Genomic DNA, 20243 nt, shown 5'->3' with positions numbered 1-20243 from the left:
GTCCTCTACCATCTCATTTACATCACATGCAGCTTTAGAAAGAGACACTACCTACAGGTACTAATGCCTCAGTTACTTGTTCTTTCTTACCCCACCTGTCCAAAGTCTTCAGTTTAGTACCACCTTAATCTTACTGAGACAAGTTTAGTTCCCTTGTGATCTTTGTTTATATTAAAAGTCCTCAGTGCCTTTCTCTCTCAGTTCCATTGCATTCCATTAAATAGTCATAACAGCTGAACCGCACCAGTGCAAAAAAATATGACAATATTTATATGCTACTATGTTTACTATGATACTATGCTTGTAAGATATAAGCATGGAAATGTGATAAAGTTGATACAATTTTTTAACATAATGCCCCCAATGTCATGCACCTAAAAACAACCCTTCTGCCAGCAGCCCCAGAGAACTGGAATAAGGAATCTAAGCAGTGTGTCTTGACCTTAATACACCTTCATATTAAACTGCAGAAATGGAGACAACATAAGAGCAGCATACACACATAACAAAACCATAAGCAATAAGGAAAATGAAGGCTACTGAATACATAATTCCAATTTCTGTGAATTTCTAGTAGATCACGCCCCTTCATTCAAAAAAAGATGAAACAGTTAGAAGTTAATAAACATTAAAACAGAAGGCACTATGACTGTATGTGTCAAGTTGCCAATATTTCCTTCTGAAAGATCTATTAAAAAACCTTAAAACAAGAAATTAGACTTAAATAATAAACAGGTAGACAGCTCCAAGAAATGCAACATACAGTAGAACTATATTTATAAAGAATTAAATAATTCTTTGTACAGGATTGATACTGTATCACTGGAAAGCAGATTCTGAAAGGCAGCATCATGTGACTGATTTAAAAAGAACCCCAACCAACAACAAACTAACTCTCAGAAAACAAAATACTTTTCACAACACACAGACATGCAAACATCATCACAGAGCTCATCTAGATTCAAACAGTAAGCATACAGGAACAGCCCTTTAGATACAAGGTAGTGAAAATCTGGTGACATGTAAAGCCTTCAGGCTTTAACGAATACAGCAACACCTAAAAGATCAGAAATAACTTTTATCCACGAGTACATTATCTTGTGATTGTCTAAAATGTGTAACAATTTCCTCTGAAGCAAGAGCTGAGACAGTCCTCACCTACCTGGGGACACTAAGTGGCCATGGCACCCACAGTACACATGCATTACCCTAGCCAGCCCTAATGAGGGGTGTTGAGCTCATTTATTTGCCGCTCTTTTTTCTCCTACAGTAAATCCAAGCCTGCTTTAAAGTATCTGGTGCGTGCTATTAGCAGAAACAACACGCAGTCTGATCCAATATGGCAATTTTGGAAATCTCACAGTAATTAATGCATTCATACTCCTAGTTTTCACTGTCCTTAAGGATTAGTAGCAGAAACACAATGAAAAGAAGTATATTAAAAATCCCTCTTGTGTATATAAGATTTTAAAAATCATAAATATTAACACATTAACACATACTATTTACGACTGTGCCAAAACAAACAGACTCGTTACATCACTGATATTTCCAAATAGAGGGTGAAATTTTGGGAAGTGTAAAATTCAACAAATTATCTGAATAAGTACATATGACAAAACTAACTAAAATAACTCCCACATTTTAAAATTAATTAAATGTTTTATGAGTTTGAGCATATTGCAACCTATTTGCTGAAAAACTGTATATAAAATCTGTGATGCTTGTCTTTAAATCACTGTTTCTTCTACCACAGAATAAAAGCATTATGTATTTTTCTACTATATCTATTAGTACTATTACCTTTTCTCTTATCTGCAAAGTTAGCTACTCTTTTCGTTTGAAGCTAGCAAAATATATAAGATTATGAGATAGTGGTAGATTCTTTTTACAAGTAAGTTGAGGTGTGGTTTACATTTGTGATTTATAAAAGAAGGCAACGGGAAAATAAAACATATCGTTCTCTGAACAAGGCAAGTCACATGGACAACAGCTAAAGCAAACTGTATTTGTGCCTTTACGTAATTTATGCAGGACTTTACCTAATAATAATAAAAAGTATGAACAACCTTTTGCTGCATTCCCACAACAGCAACAAAGCAGTGGTACAAAGAAAGAGCCAAATGTGATTTTTAACCTCTTTTTACATAAAATCATAAAAAAGCATAAAAGCTGGATTAACTGCCTCCCAAACCCGCATATCACCAGCCGGGTTCTCATCCCCAGCTGGCAAAACTGGCAACTCTTTATTTTTGTTTAAATACCTGGTTTACAGCCAGCCAGACAAGCAAGAGCATCAAAAGGGTTTTATTTAGGCAAAAGGAAAACAGCCTGAAAATAGTGTAAATAAAGCAAAATGCATCTCAAGTTATTTTAATACAAATGTAATAAAATTGTGCATAATGCGTTCACAGTGAAGATGCACTATTATTTCCTTCAAGTCATTTGTAGTCCTCATGGTGTTAAGAAACATCAGGATTTGTAGACTGTGACCAGTCAATGGAAGTGAAGTGCTGGAGTCCAGCATCTCCTACAACCAAATCTATGCAATTAGGGCAGGCATGAGAACATGTCTATACACACTGCCCTAGCATTACAGAATCCATTCCAAACAGTTCTTGGATTTGAGGGATTTGTTTTTAATTACACTGAACATAGGTCAAGAAAACTTCAACTCAGTCCTAAAATGAACACGACACACAGCTGTGGGAATTGTACCTAGGAATAGTTCAATCTTTTGCCTACCGTGAACTGGATATCTACTTTTAGAAACACCTCCTTTGGTTGTGAGGACTAACACTGCTGTCTTTCCAGTATTTGTGGGATATTCTTGTATATGTGGGGTACCAGCCTAAGCACCCACCCAGACATAGAACGCTGTGGAAAGTTTGATCTCTTGGACTTTGTACACTGCCCTTAGTAGCTGCTTCCATCAGCCAATTCTTGTTCTTTGCCCTAAGGACCCACAGGTCTATATTTAAGCAAATGCACTGTCCTAACAACACAGTCCCTTCAAGGGCACAGCAGCAAAGGCAGCAGGCCCACCGAAACCACCGTAGAGGGCACAAGCTCAACCACTGTGGTATCTGTTGTAAAGCAATGTACTAATAGTCTCCAGGAGTACAACACAGAAAGAGCACCTACACTGAGCACGTACTCAAGTCAGGTGTGTTTTCATGCTTTCTTCCACAAAATTTGTTTAAATAGTCAGATCATTCAGATATATGACTTCCCTTCCTTCATCTGCTTCACATACACTGCGTGCCAGAATCCCAAGCCACCTGTCAAGATCTAGGTGAGGTTTTAGGAGACAAGAGCTCCAGCATGATGTGACAGTGTGTGGACAGCCTTTATAGTCACTCATCCCTCACATCATCACAGTACCCAAGTGACTTACCAGCATTGAGAAAAGCAGAAGGTGGACTGACTGCAATTCTGGATGATACCACAGATCACGGGAAATAAAACTCAAAAAATTACCATCACTTTCATTAATTAAGGGAATTTGTTTTCAGGACTCTAGTTCCACAACTGGTTCTTTCAGAGGCAGTACCAGCCTAATTCAGGCTCTTGTTTCTGTTCTCTCACCACAGCTTCCATTACGTTGCCAAAACTATGCAACACACTACAGAAGAGAGTAGAAAAAATGGGGGAAAAAACTTCACCTTGGACTATTTTTCACCTGGATCAAGTCCTCTGATCTAAGCCACTCAATTGCCATGTGAACAGTTCCAGTAGCACAAGTGAGAACACCAGGACAGGCAGCATCAGATACGGCACTGCTGCAGAAAGAAATGCTTGTCAATTGGTAGTGGATCAAGGGTTGGACTTGACAACCTCAGAGGTCCTTTCCAACCCAGCTGATTCTATGATTCTATGAACCCAAAATTACACCACAGAAGTTACACTGACTCTGACAGGTATTCCTGCACACACAGACAGGTGTAACAGCTGTGTTCACTCAATGGGAAAGATTAAGGCCCTGTTTCCCTTCCCAACAAGCATTTCTCTAAAGCAGACCAGCAGTGTAACAGGGTTCCAGTGTGGTCATACACTCATAGCTGCACTGAAACCACCACAGTTTTTACAGGCATTGTTGCTCCTCTAAAACTTAACACCTACACCTGCAGTACGAAGACACAGTCTGGGTTTATACAGATGCTTTTAAAAACAGCTGCACAGGTGCCAATGAAGTTTTTATTTGCCAGTGTTATATAAATATGCAAAAGGTTAAGTAACATACACACTTTCTAACAAGAAGAAACATCAGGCATCCGCAGGTACTTTAGTGCTTTTGTGGATATTTTAGCAGCACAGGACATCATTACAGTTTTAGCTAAGGCAGAGCTATTTAATTACCTTAAAATTTTCATTTGTGTTGTGGTTAAAAGGCAACTCAACTGTTTCTTAAATTTACTGAGATAGCAGGAATAGCCAACTGTAACATGGGAAAACAAAGTATTCTCTAGTGACTCCACTATCTCTGCACTCTTTGGGGTTTCTGGAGAGTATTGCTGGCAATGACCAAGTATACAATGGGATAGAGTGCTTTGTACGCAGAGCAAAGACTGCAAAGCCCTACATACAGAATAAAAAAATTCAGTTCACAGACCTAAGTTTTCCTTTGTGATGACTAAGACAACACAAACACACTGCAGGGCTGCTAAGATCATGGTATTCAATTGTGGTTTTCCCTCATACAGAATAATTCATTTTGCTGACAAGTAATTACAGATCAGTAAAGAAAAATACTCTTGTATTTAGATGTATTGGAAAAAAAAAAAAAAAAGACAGTGTTCTAATATTATAATACTATTCCCCCTGCTGAAAAGTCCACTGTCTCAGACTTGAATAAAAAGTTGTACTACCACTGGAAGTTTTTTCTTTCCCAAAACTAAAATCCACTGAAAAGACTTCCTCCTCTACTTCAACAGTTTTTGTAGATTTTAATCTTTAGGTTTATTAGTCAATACATCTCCAGGTATCCTTGGCTTTACACATGTCACTCCTTTAAGAACCGAATGTACAGTCCACAGAATTTGATGTCCATTTAATTTTATGGTGATAACAGTGAAGAGGTATCTTTTATTATCTTTATTGCTTCAGTAGCTAGAGCTGGAGGCAACAGCTTGAGATACACCTGCAAACTCCTGTTTACAAGGGCTTGGGGCAGACATTTAGGAAGCAGACAACTCAATGCCAAAGAGAAGCTGATACACGCACAGGCAATGCTTTTACGAGTTTCTGTGAAGAGACATTTTTTCAGGAGGTGATCCAGCAGTATAACAGGTAAAGTTAAGATGCTCTGTGAGCATCTTAATCATATACTTCCCCTCACCTTCAGTGGATCTAGGATTCTCCAATACTTCACTACTCACAGAACACTGTATATATAAGGTGTTACTACCTCAGACACAAACTGAGCTGAATGCAGAAAATCACTTAATCCTGTCTTTATTGCATTTTCCTGAAACACAACATCCCTGATGAGCATCCTCTGGAAGACTTTTGGTTGCACAGCAGAAATTCACCCAATCGAGAACTGTATTTCCCACAGACCTTTAAAGGGTAGGTAGCTGCTGTAACTTCTGGACTCTGCAAACACAGACAAATTTAGCAGTAACCTTGAGCATGAAAGGCTCAATGTAAAATTCACTGTCAATTCTCTACAAAGGGTAGTCAGCATTGGGGTTTACCTTTAAAAGAACAACATCGAAATAGTGGACTCATACTTTGTGCTGGATAACCAAGGCAACTTAATGGAAAAGCAATTACATTTTTGACATAATTATGGTTTCCCTTAATCAATTAGATATAGACCTTCAGATAGGACATTACAAGTAGCTTGTTGCTCAATCAATAATTTTGACAGAACAGATGGAAAAATATTTAAACATCTAAACAAACTGTCTGCACACCTATGTTGTGAAAGAAAACTGAGAACTTGGACACACCAATGTACTGTTAATTTAAAGGGAAAAATACCCTGTTTTTAATTAACCTTACAGTTAAGGTGGAGTGTATTTTCCTTAAGCATTCCTGGTAACCTTTCACACATTTTTATTGCTACAGTTGTTGGTCTGTTGAAAAATATTCACCCACATAGTATTCAACAAAAGTTAAAAAGTGTATTTCCAAGAACTTTGTTGTGGTAACAACTACAACAATGAGAAAGTTTATAATCTAACACTAGTGAACAAAGGTAATACACACATCTTTATAGATACAGACTTTTATCCAGATGTATGAAAATCCATCCTACAGAAGAGTATGTTTGCCAAGTATTATACAATTTAATTACTATAACCGTATCTTGGTAAGAAGAGTGGAAGTGTTGCTGTGTCAATAGTAAAAAAACCCACTTGAATGAATACTCATTGGTTTTACTATACACAGCTGAAAAGACAAAACATCAAGGTTACAGACACCCTTGGAAACGGACACCTGAGATTTTCTACTGCTCTAATTGTTGCATGCAGTTTTTCTCCATTTTCTATCTAGTCTGCAGTACTGTTTTACTTCTGGTCCTAATGTAAACTATCTTCCCAATACATTTTTGTACTCAAGATTTTGCCCATCTTACCTAGTTTCTTGTTATGTAACCTTAACAAAATAAATAGCCAACAAATTTTTTTAAAAATTTGTTGGAACGCGTGCTGCAACAGAAATGGTATATTCTGATATAAATGTGAATTGAACAAAATCTCCTAGGATAAAGAGTACGCAATACTAATTAATGCATTTAACCTCCCACAAGAGATAGACTTCAGTAGAATTCAAAATCTAAAAAAAAAAAAGAAAAAGGTAGTTAAGCTGTTGCACATGAAAAAAAGTATTCTAACAAAGAGTTGGCTCTTTGGCAAAAAATAAGTAATAGAAAAAAGCCAAGAAAACAACCACATCATGTTAAAAAGCCCCTGAAAAGACACATTTCATAGAAGGTAGCAAATAAAAGCAAAATATGGTTTCAGTCTATGGAAAGATGGCACATATCTCTCATAGCTCTCTACCCACTCTACCACTAGAAGAAAAACTGCAGACTTGTTCATATCTGTATTAATTATCACTGCATTAGCAGTAGTCTCTAAAACACACACTGTCATAAGATGCAAGATGTGTAAGAAGTAATAAATAATGATAATACTGTGACTTTTTTTTCTGGTTGCTCATTCTTCCTGAAATTATTTTGAATATTTACTGATGTTAAACAGCATTTGTTCAGCTTTTGTTTATGCTTCATTACTCTCAGAAAAACTAAAGGCTTTTGCTGAGATGGAAATAATGTTTGTATTGATTAAATGAAAATTAATGAAAAAGGCTTCAAGCATGTCATTGAGACAGTCTTTCTAAGAATTGTCACACTTATTTGTTTTACAAAAAGCATGTGCACTTTATTAGAAAATTGCTCTGTGCTTTAAAGTTCTGGTTTGAGTACAAAAGTTTATTTATGGGCAGCATCAAGCTAATCTCTTTTCTAGTCTTTTGTTTGTTTTATTATTTTTGCATATTTGTTACATCTTTCCCCTTGAGAAGTCTGATACTGCATGTGGACAATTGGTTTTTGTGTCTGGTGAGATAGCATGAAAATTCAAATTCTTGTTACATTATTGGTTATCTGGCTTCAGGAGAAAGTCTAACTCTTCTGCTAATATATCTCTTGTTGCAGCAACGCTGCTTTATGTGTAACTGAGCAATGCTTTCCTACTCTTATCTAAATGCTCCCCATCTTTTTACCTTGATACTGGTTATTTATGGTTATGCCAATAAATGATGTTCTGCTCTGGATACCCTGCCTTGTCCACATTTCATCATGTTCATCTCAGGGACCCACTAGCAAAACCAAGCTGACAAAAATGCTCACATTCAAATCACTAGCATTTTTGATGACTCGGGAGCATACGATGAAAGGAGGTAGAACACTGAAACATAATAAGTGATAACCAAACAGAAAAAACCCACATTTGAATTTTCATGAGATCCTAGCATTTCAACATAAAACTTTCTGCATTTTTATTTCCTTACAAAGTAAAAAATTAATTTTTTGCTTGTAATTCTAGTGTAAAGAGAAAACTCCACATTGCGAATCTCCCATAAATCAAAAGGGGAAATATTTTCAGACATAGATGCCATTCTTCCTCACCCCCCTCCCCTGGTCCTCACCCAGAAATAAAACGTAGCCAAATATACAGCAGACAGCTGTTCAAGAGCACGTGCCAGCACTAAACCACATTTCCACAGGTAAAACAAATTCTTTTGTGCCTCTGCTAAGAATCGGATTATGCATGAAGCATCAAGGTAAACACAGAGTAAGTAAACTTCAACTAACCTTTCGAAGCCAAAAGAAAATCAGTGAAGTAAAATACAACAGTGTAGCTACACTGTTCAGGTACTGAGCAACTACTAACTATACTTCCAGGAAAATGAGTACAGGTTATCAGAAGTTGTGGCTTTTTGGTTTTAAGCAAAAGTCAACAACCAAAAGCAAAGCATTCTGCCTCACCAAGAAACATACCATAGGCTTAAGACAAACACTACTCAAACAGAAAACAAAACAAAACAAAATTATGGCATCAGTGCTGGCAGAAGACTTGGAAATTAATATTTATCAGATTAGATACTTTTTATTTTATGGAGAAAAATACATCTCATAATTGAATTTTTTTTTAAGGAATGTTTCATTTTTTTATATAACTCGATAGATATGAATTCTAAGACTCCATTAAACTAACAAAAATGAATAAGCAAATCTCCAACTCTCATAATAGGGTAGGTCCTTGGATATGATGGTTCACACAAAAGACATTTCTTTTGGTGATTATACCTTCTCTACTTGCTTAGCTTTACATTTGCCTGTACGACTCAGAGGTAATGCTCCCTGTTAGAGATTAGCTCTAGTCATACAGATATCCTCATTACACCCACAATTTATGTACCACTATAATAAGAGAGTTAAAATCCTTTCGTGACATCAGAAGAAAAATATCACAACCTGCAATACTACCAATGTATTATGATAAAGAATGACCCTTTTGACACCATTCTTTGAGTATGGAACACAATTGAGTTGAATGGATAATTTTAAAAGAAAGAAAAAAGAATACAACTACCACCTTTCCAACTCTCTGGCTGATAAAAACTACCCTTGGACAAAACAACAGTATAACATACTCTTTCCTAAATATATATTGAGCGCTCATATGTCACATTTCTTTTAAAGTTTTTGTGGGTTTGTTTGGTTTTGGGGGCTTTTTTGGGGGGCTAGGGGGTGCACTCCATTTTGTTCATTCTAACTTGGCGATCAAAGAATTTTTATTTTTACACTATTACAGAAGTGCATTTTTCTAGGTTTCCAAAACCACCTTATTCAACCTTCCCCATCTGTCACCATCTGCTTCTTTTTAGCATGTACTTTTTGTGTGATCACATAAGCATGTGAAAAATAACTAACATTCAGATGATTGTCTGCTGGTACATTTGAGGACTGGGCATAATAAAAGTGAACTGCCAAAACGTACTTAACACTTCTAATTTTGTTGGGTCTTGCATGTAAGCTACATTTGATTTTCAAACTGTTTTACAGTTGGAAAGTTGATCAGGTACTCTAACTCAACAGTAAAACTGAGACTACATAATTAGCTCAGCACTAAAAAGATTATATTCAAAGGGAGGAACAAAACCCAGAAATATATCCACACGAGTTCACACATCCATCTTGACTGAGTCTGTCTGCACTATGTTGCCTGAGGCACAGGATAAGATGCTACAAGCAGCCTACTTCTGGACAGTCACTGCCTGTGTCTTCTTTACAAGCTACCACAGGGCAAGGAATAAAGGACTCATATTTATAAGCATGCAATAAATCTCACGGAAATCCTTGGAGAAGCTAAGACACTAAGTCAATGGTAGAAATAGAATGGAAATACAATGCAATTCCTTAACAATGCAGCAGGTATTGCTTCTAGTTCTAGGTGAAAACTAAATGGAAAATACCATCAAGGCACAAAACCTGAATGATGCAGGTATCTGTTTCCAGGACTCTATCATGTACAACACAGCATTTCTGCTTGTAAATGCACTTCTTAGTACAGTTTTAACATGAAAAGAACAAAACAAGAGTAAAGCTAGAGAACTGAACTTATCTCCAACCCTTCAAAAATACATTACCCTCACTTTAAGGGAATTTCATACAAATTTCTTTCTATCTAATTTTCACAAAATTCTTTCTATCTTTTTGAAGTACCATCACTACAGGTCTCTCAGGTCTTTAGCAAAACCACTATGAATCAGAATACCTGCATGTTTTTATCAGTGTAGACAATTTGGTGGAGTGTTTCCTTATCCTTTTTCTTAAAAAAGAATTAACAGAAGTACATAAAATAAAAAGAACCACAGTAACAACAGGGACTTTCCCTTCCCCTAAATAAACCCTAACAATCGAAATTCATTAGTGCTCACCAGAGAACTTGACCTCCAGAGCATGATGGAAGAATGAGACTAACATGAAGTTTCTTCTCCACAGTCTTTTTTTAATAGCAATTTCCCAACTCTTAGAAGTTCACACTGGTCTTAAAACCTTGTGAATGCACATGCCATGTAGCAGTACCCTAACAGCAGCTTTCCCTTAATTTGTGCCATTTCCCACAAGTTCCCTTTTTCATCCAGTAGTTCTGAAGGTGGAAAATAATGCCTATTATTTATACAAAAGTTGCATAGAATTTCAGAAAGCACGGTACTCTGATGTCTCAATTACCTTTAAATTTAAAGAGAAAAGAGATTAAAATGAAACTGCATAAGTCATGTCAAAAATTATTCTGTCCTTCTGTTCCTCTGTATTCCTACACGAACAACTTTTCAGCAAGCTTCTCTTCATTTTTAAGTTGCCCATCAATTTCTCCTGCCGTTTCTGTCTCTTTGCAACACATTCTATTAATTTCCCTTAATAGAAAATTAACAAAATAACTTAATTGTCTTTAGTCCAAACTCTCTCTCCTGCCCAAAATCACATTTTTCCCCACAAGAAAAACTTCGTTTCAGCTCATATCAGATGAGCTGTGCGGTAGCTCATCATATTCTCAGTCCAAACAATTACCAGACTGGCAAATATCCTGATCCAATCCAAGCAAGCATTAAAAGAATTAAATAAATGTCCAGTTGCACCAGTGAGAAAATGGTTTTTCTGGGTCTGTCTCAACTTTTTATGATGTGTACATACCATAACATTCTTAGAAAATTCAACTTCAATTCCTGTAAACACAGGAAAAGTGTGGTTTTTTCTTGCTATAATCATGCCTGCAGCACAGGGTAGCACACTTTCCCTTGCTGAAACTCACTGAACTCTGATGACCACATTCTAGATTATATCACAGCCATATCCTTCCCAAAAAGAAAAGCTGTAAGTAAAAAATTACATGAAATGTAAGGAGAGACAGCAGTTGCTTCTTGACAGAAGAGTTTTATCTTTCACTTCTCTGAGACAAAAGTCAGGGTAATAATTGATTACACATGATCTCTCTCAGGCCCATTTTTAAAAGAATGATTGTCAAACAAGTGTTGTGGAAATGATCTTTATATTTTGGTCATCTTTACTGGTCCTCCTTTAAAATTTGTTATGACATACACATCTTCTCATGTCTATGGATAAAGGCTATGAATCTTATCTATCAATCTTATTTATTGTCACATACCTTTAAGTGACAGTAACTGCGTAAGCTATATTGAAATATTTGCCCTTTTTTTTTTTAATGAAAGGCAACTGTTTTTATAGGAATGCATTCATCTAATCTGTACATATGTACAATCTTGTATATATTCATCTATCTAACCTGTACTTTTATGCTAATAAAACATAACTATGTCTTATCCTTTTCCCTTTATTAGAACACACCTACATCTCACTGATCACCTACATCTTTGAAGAGTGATTTCATTGACATCCATGAAGTCCCTTACAGACTTGTTCATAGTCAAAACAATTTCTCTCCTGCTATTAAAAAGATTAAAAGCTTCAGAAGTAATTTCTGATATTTAAAACTTGTCTCTCCTATGATGATATGTCTCTCCTCTGACACCAGAATTTAGTACCACGCTCTCCTATAACAAAGACTGTGCACTTAGTCCTAAGAAACTGAACTGAAATGCAGAGATCCAAAAACTGTAATCTAATCTATGAAAACACCCTTATAAATGATCAGAATCAAAAGAACTTTCATTTGTCCGTGCTTCCTAAATGGGATCACAATTCATCTTTTTCTCATTGGATCTATCAATATTTTGTGACACCACAATGTCACAATGACACCACAATCCTTAATTTGACAGTTTACTTTGAAGAGTAACAACAGACACAGACTCCTAAGAAATAGTCTCTTCTTCCCAGAAAGAAGTGAGAAATTATAACATATCTTATACCTTTCGAAAAGGGAATACCACAGTCTCTTAGAGTAGAGGGAAGTATTGAGTATTACCATTACACTTACAAACATACACAAAAATGAGGTTTGCATTAGTTCTATTGCAGATGAAAGAGGAATTTCACTATTTATCAGACAACCAAATTCTTCTCAAAGGACTATATAGTTTCACAAATAAAAAGTTACTTGCTCATTCTTCAATAAATGTGATAAAAAGGTACATGTGTATGGTTAACAAATATGAGCCCCAATACTTGACAACAGTAACTATTTTCTTCTTAGAGGATGTGTTCATACTCTACCATCTTTTACGCTTGACACATAGCAATGTAAGATAAACACAGACAATGCTATTTTAGTTTTCTTTAAACTGTAGAACACTGGTGTTGGATAACAGGGAAGGACTAGGAGAGCAGAACAGGAAGGGAATGTACCTATGGATCACACAGCCAGAAGCCCTGCACACACTAAACAGCACAGTGCATGCTGAAGGTACACAAACTTCCACGTGAGTTCCACAAATGATAAATCAGTGACAATCTAGAAAATAGTTCTATCGCCATAGACAAAAATTGACTCTAACCTGGCAAGCTCATTACAGTTTTTTCCTATGGCCTACCATCCACGTGATCTGTGCACATACAGGGGCATTTTTCTGGGTCTGCCAACTATCTACACAGTCAGTGTCAGGTCCTATATGAAAGGTCAGGCCCCATCCATATGAGATGAACGAGCCTTCTCAACAGAGCGTTGAAAGAACTATTTTGATCTCAGAGACATAAGGTTTGTGAGGAAGATGCAGCAACAGGAATGTTAATTTCCTGATCAAGAGTAATTCTGAAATTGCCTTGGGAAACAATTCTGTATGGATCCACAAGGACACCTTCACCTGAGAAAATTTCATTCAAGAAGGAAATACACCTTACTCTGGCTTACCTACTACCCCATTTTCCTGTTGGAAGGAATTGCAATGTAGTTTTTGCAAAAAGATGGTATAGAGAGCAGGACTCTATGCCTCAAACAATGGTGCAAAAGGCGTTTGGAGAACCAAGTATTGTTTGGTATCAAATCCACAAAACTGAAATAATACAAAAGAAAATGTTAAGTCAGTTCTCAACCTGGGTATAGATCCCTGCCAGTGCAAGGTTCACAAACAGCTGCCTTCCTGGGTGGTGGGCAGCAGCCTCAGGCTGCTCCTGCATGTTACACCAGCTAACAAGTACATGGGAAGCTGAAATAAAAGGCCTGCAGAAGGGATGCCACCCACCACAACTGACAAAGGTGAAAGAAGAGGATGCAAGGGTATTACGAAAAGGAGAGACGCCAAATGGATTTCTACCCATAAGTGGAGAATATCTTGCTTCTAAAGAAAGGCTAAAAGGTATCTTTAAGCCTTTACACTTACCACAACCAGGCAAAACAGAAGTATATGCTGCCGTTTGTCTTGGGATAGACAGTCAGGAATTCACCATGGGAACTGGATTAAAGTCCAGTTGTAACATTTGGTTCTCATGATCTGAAGTTTGTGACAATCTTTACTATCTGGTAATCATTTCTCTGACATGAACTGCAAAGAGAAGTGATCTTTGTGCATTCATTCTCTGAGACACACACACAAATAGACTAGAGGACCCAGTCTCTTGATGGTCCTTTTATACAGTCAGCTGCTCCATCTATAAAAATAGATACAACTGCCTCAGGTGAGCAACTATCCAGCCAATGCACTGGTACACACTATTGTAGTAGCAGAGAGTACAAAGGGAAAGTTTATTTTTAGCGAGGTTGTTCACCTACTGCTAATTTCACTCTTTTAAATAAGGACGTGTGGATAAAGGTGTTGACTCTTCTTGTGCCGTATCACTAACCTATCTAGGCTGTTTGCTCTAAACACTTTATTTCTGAGGTAAAAGGGAATGAGTTCTCTTGTTCCCAGGGTTAAAAATAAGTCAATTTCCTTCAAAACAGATTTTTACAAGGTGGGTCTCCAAAAATATTCATAATGGGAGGTGGAGGATGGATGAGGAGAAAATTGGTGGCTCCTGATATTTCCTTTACTGTTGGAGAAAAAGAATGTATCAAAAGATCTTGCTATGATCCAAAATGTGGAGTTTTGTCAACTCCACATACCATATTGACTTATAACCAACTATTAGCAGTTCCAATTTCCTCCCTGAGTGTAAATTAGAAAAGACTTCCAACTTAAGAGATTTAGAAAGACTCTCAAAGATGCAAACATAGCCATCCTAAAATCTTCATTTCCAGACAGCTCTATCCAGAAGCTGATGTATACCAGTTTCTTTGACATCCCTTAATCATAAGATTTAGAATAAAAACCAAAATGCAATCTAAATTGCTTGTTGAAACAGGCTCCAGGGCATGTGGCTGCTACTCAGGATTCAGTGCTGCTCATAGTAAGAGAATAAAGAGCTACCTTGAATCAGTCCCTCCTCCCTTCAAACTAAGGCACGTTCCTCTTTAAAGACAATATGAAGTAACAAGGCTTTCTGGTGGTGCTGAGTTGCTGCAAGAGAAGGGAAATCTCTCAGAAAACCCTTCAAATCCTTCTTAAAACAAATGGTAGAACTGAAGGGCCTTTTTAAAGCCTTTTAGGTTGACTTGAAAGTAATTCAGTATCAGGTGTGCACTACGTCAGTTAGCAATCTTGAATGCTGACGAGAAGGGAAATAAGGGCTAATTCAACATTCACAGAATCCTTGGCATGAAGTAAAAAAAAATGAAGCTGCCTTTCATATCAATACTGGACTTGCATTTGGCAGCCCCTGGGGAGAGTCAGAGTCACATTTCCAAGCACCACAATCAGTACTGTTGCCTGAAGCCAGACAGGACAAAAACCTGATCTTGGTAATGCTTCCCTTGCCATTTTTTTAGTAGACATCAGTGGCAAAGCTGTCGGCACTAATAATACCGGAGCAGATCATTTGGATGGACTTTGGCTTCTACAACACATTCTCAAGTGGCCAAACCAGAGCTGCAAGGGGAACCAAAACAATGCTCTCATGTCCATCTTTTTGTCAATTCCAGAGAAGTGTGATGCTTGGCACTCCTGGCACTAGCTAATCATAAAAACGGGGTGACACACCCCATGATGTCCCTTCTGCTTACATACTAGGAAACAGCTAAGTTTTGGTGTCCCCCCTCAATCAGTTCTCAGGCTGATACACTGAACTGTTTTAAGCAGAAATATCTAAAATCTCAACTCCCTTTTCCTGCAACCTGGGGAGTTCGAATAAAACCCAAACTCAGTACCTTCCTATTTTCCCTCGCCTCCACTGAGGCTATATAAATGCTAGCTGTACAGCTCAGTTAGGCAGGATCATATGTTCCAAGTGACAGACAGATGGAAAATTATTTTTGAAGAAATCATTGGAAGATAAAAACTTTAACAGAGGAAGGCAAACATGAGAAGGAAAGTGCACATTAGAAGCCTTTTTAAACACTACAAAGCAAAGCATCAATATGCATACAATCACCTCAAAGAACAGCAGCACATTCCATTCTCAGCAACAACTGTATAGCACTAATCAGGCAAACTGTCAGTCTAAAGTTAAATGGAAAAGAAACGTTTTGTACTGTATTATAAGAATATATTCTAAATCATACCTCGGGTGCCAGGTATTCTGGAGTACCACAGAATGTTTTCATAGTTGCTGCATCTGTGATTCCTTCTTTGCAAAGTCCAAAATCTGTAATTTTTATGTGTCCATCTTTATCCAACATTAGATTTTCTAACTGTGTATTGGGGAGAAAAATGTTCCCTTAGTATTTCTTAACAGGACAGGTTGATGTATTACACCAATTTTGTAAAAAAGATAGAGTTATCCTTACAACAGAATGTAATTTAATTTTAATTTTAAAAAGAATTACAGCATCTATTATATTACAGCACTTAACAGTGTTTACTGTCATACAAGTTAAATAATTAGCTAACACTTTAATACAGTTTACAATAGCAAATCTCAGGTCAATCAGAGCATGACCCTTCATTCTGAAGTTTTACAAATTTGGTGCATCTTCCACAGAACAAAAGGAAAATAATTTTCTAAATATTCTGAAGACGCAATCAAACAATTCAAGGTTGCAATCATGGCTGTCATTTGGTAAGACTTCATAGGTTTCCTTTGCTCTAATATGACTTTCACTTATCAAGATACATTTTACTTACTGTACTGTCATTAAATAGCATATATCCATAAATCCTTAAAATACCTCCATCTTCCACAACCTTTTCAAGAACAGACAGAAGTGGGGATAAGGCAGCTACTGATAAAAAACCCAAAAACCCTGAGGTAAATTCCTCTTTGTCTACTTGCAAAGGACACTTCTGAAGTTCTCAATATGTACTTCTGCATGCTTTGCACTGCTTTCAAAATACACAATTCTTGCTTTGAAATGTGAAATGGCTAATATCGCTTCCCCAGAAGTTTTTAATTAGCAGTACATAAAATATAGATAGAACTGAAACAAAGGAAAATGTATTCTGAACAACTTTTCTAAACAAAAAACATTTTTGGGTTTTTTTCAAATTACAAGGTACGTAGTGAAAATACCAACGTAGAACAATCATAGCCCTGTCTTTCTAAGCCTGCATAAAGCCTGAAATATTATTCAAAGGTAAAGATTTTGTGTTGAAAGTGTCATACAAAGAAAACTAAAGTAGATGACACCAGAAATAGGAGAGTAATGACATCAAATTTCTCTTTCCTTATTATTTAGAATTTAAATAAAAATTCACCTATCATTTCTTTGACTGGAGAATTCCATATTTTCCCAAGATGTCACAGCATTTTCTGTTAGTACGACAGATTCTGCTACAGGTAACCCCATATTTTGTTTTCTGTCTGCCTCCCTGAGCAGAATTTGCCTACCATTGCCTCCTTCTCCTCAGTTCCTGTACAAAGGATTCTATGAATGAATTCCACTAGTGTGCATGTACAAAGGCAAAGCCTAATTTCCTGTACATGAAATTAAAGGTTTGACACAGAAATATAACAGTCTTATCATTGAATTTAGAGATTTCTCCTACATAAGTTAGAAAAGGTTCCTGTTGAAAACTGAAGTTATTTTTCATAGAACACGGTCATACTGTGACACAGAGTACCAGGAGCAACAGAGTGCCAGGCAACAGAGGATAAACAACTGTATATGTAGGCAAATCTAAGGCAAACTACATTCCAATAATATGAATTTTTCCCAAGATACAAAAGACAAAATAATTTTGAAATTAATGCTGAAATTCTTTTCCTATTAAAGTATTCTGAACTGTTTTGAATGCCTTCACATCACACAAAAACATACCTCTGCTGAGAAAAACAGAATGCAGTCACATTGTTCCAATTCACCATTTCCCTTATTTGAGGACACTGACAATTGTATTTGAGACTTGTGTTGAAATCCAAGTAAAGTTATAAGTAATAGGAGGTGGGGAGGATGAGGATCAGAAGTTTAAATCTCCTTCAAATGTTGTTATTACAGGATGCTGTTTCATTTTTTAATCAAGTTAAAGTCAGGGAATGTACCCATCTAGAGATTACTGTATCAAACGACTTCCTCCAGCACACACAGAACTTAAAACTGAACACAGATGTGTTTTTTTCCCATTAACTCTGAATAGTGCAACTTTATAATTACTTTGTGTTTGTCCCCATAGTCTCTGCAAAAACAAAAATGTGATTACTTTTTTCCTTTCTTTTTTTTACCTTGAGATCACGGTACACAATCTTCCCAGAATGCAGATAGTCCAGGGCAGAGACAATTTCTGCACCATAGAAGCGTGTGCGGTCCTCTGAGAACACCCGCTCTCTCGACAAATGGAAAAACAGCTGCAGGGTAAACAGCAGGGACAGGATTGTAATAATTACTGATTTAGTGGGGGAAATTAACACAAACATAAAACACCTCTCATCACCATATTGTGATGATAGATAGTGTACTCTCAGTGGACACTCAGCACTCTTAGACAGCAGCTGGCTTATCTTTTCCAGGTTTCCAAAGGGAGAAAGCGAGCTGTTAAATCAGCGTTTTAATCAATATACCAATCTTGTTTAAGGCATTCTGCTTGCTACTCATTTAACCTTCAGTTACCAGAGGGAAAAAAAAAAAAGTATGCAACAGCGACATTCTGTACTTCTACCTCTACCACTTCCTCGAAATTTTGCTTTAAGCCACTGGGAGATACCACTAAAATACCTAGATTCTGGTTCTGCTTTATGTTTTTCAGTATTTTAGTAACTTTTCTTTGAACTGAAAAAAGTCTAGTTCTTCAGCAGACTTGGACTGAACAGGTGAACAGGACATTTTACAAAAACAGCACATTCACACTGCTAGCAATATCACAGTCACTTAAAAAAAAGAAAATAACTGTTTAGAGCTTATAAAAACAAATTTATGTATTTAGTGTATTTCTTTGCTACAGTGTAAACATTTCTTTGCTGGTTTTGTCTCTTCTTTAATACTTTATAAGTAACAGCACTTCACAGACACTTTTTCAGCTGAAGACTTCCAGTGAAAAATACTAATCATTACATATTTTCAGTAATTTCAGCTGCAATGAAAAAGTGTGAGGTGAAGCTCTGTAATGTTGTCAGCATCTTACTGGATAAAACATCACCCTCAGACCTTGGAACAACATCTAAAAAATCACAATTGCCTATTTAACCCAAATGTTCTCCAAAATGGCAAGTTTCATTCACTGTATTAAGAAAGTCTGGGTAAGTCCTCCAGCAAAGATTAGTGAGTATATTTCTGTATTCTGCTTAAAAACCAAACGGACCATGTCACAATGTTTTTGAGTTTACCACAGGAGCTAACAATCTACAAAACAGAAATACAGAAAATGTTACCATTTATATATCAGACATAGACAGTGAAATTCATAACAACAATGCAGCTTTTTTTATTTTCACTGCTAAAAGAATCAAGTAGATGAGATTCTGAAATGGCAAGGTAGGTAAAACAACTCAAAAGCTAACCAACGGAAAAAAACCGATGTGCTTAATCCATCCTTATGACAACCTACTTTATGCCTGTAGAAAATATGCACTATTCATGTGGCACAGAACAGTGTAGGAACTACTGCAACTATTTTCAGCAGGTAGACTTCTGGATGCGGCACTTGGGGATATGGTTTAGGGGTGGTTACGGTGGAACTGGGTTGATGGTTGGACTAAGTGATCTTGCAGGTCTCTTCCACCCTTGATGATTCTGTGACTTTTCAAAACATAAACAGTCACTGCTATGAACTAGAATTCAGCTTCTGTCCTGACAGCTGTAATTCATAATAGGTGTATCACCTTATTCTTAACCTAAACAAACCTTCCAGTAAACAAAGCCTTTTGGCAGCATATATCTGTATGAGCAGAGACTTCACAGAGAACAGAAACTGCACTATGATTTAAAGAAAGTATTCCATTTTTGTTCATTGTATCTGGATTCCCCTTTCAATTTCTTTTCCAGATGTCAAGACATCCTGTATAAAAATGGCATACCTGCATGATGAGGAGGATCATTGTTCTGTAGATATGTCTACTGCTCCTATTGCTCATTTCCCTGTTTAAGCACCAATCCCTCATGGTGACATCAGCCCTCCCCGTAGTAACTTACTCTCTGGACTGACGCCTGCTTAACAGCCAATGCCAACACAAGACCCATTCAGATTAAGCAACTAAGTCTGACTTCATGATGTCCCTCACATATTACAAAATTTGGAAAAGAACAAACAAATTTCCCAATTTGCGTGGTTTTTTTCACATATTTTTGCAATATTTAAATAAGAGATACTGCTAAGTAGAACTTAATCCAAACAAAGAAAAATAT

The 20243-nt window shown here is 36.7% G+C and overlaps 1 protein-coding gene across 1 annotated transcript in view; it reads right to left on the bottom strand.

Annotated features, from left to right (window-relative positions):
• AKT3 (AKT serine/threonine kinase 3) overlaps nucleotides 1-20243 on the bottom strand; it is a 158900-nt gene that overhangs the window by 22912 nt on the left and 115745 nt on the right. The window contains exons 9-10 of the mRNA XM_050315210.1: nucleotides 18128-18250; nucleotides 16032-16160 (exon numbers count right to left, since the gene is read on the bottom strand). Coding sequence (XP_050171167.1) covers nucleotides 16032-16160; nucleotides 18128-18250 — 252 coding nt within the window. The remainder of the gene's footprint in view (nucleotides 1-16031; nucleotides 16161-18127; nucleotides 18251-20243) is intronic.

The sequence above is a fragment of the Myiozetetes cayanensis genome, unplaced genomic scaffold (genome assembly GCF_022539395.1).
Source record: "Myiozetetes cayanensis isolate MyiCay16 unplaced genomic scaffold, myiCay2020 scf2-11, whole genome shotgun sequence".
Classification (NCBI taxonomy): Eukaryota; Metazoa; Chordata; class Aves; order Passeriformes; family Tyrannidae; genus Myiozetetes; species Myiozetetes cayanensis.
Note: the sequence above shows the minus strand (reverse complement) of the source record. Positions and strands in the feature narration are given on the sequence as shown.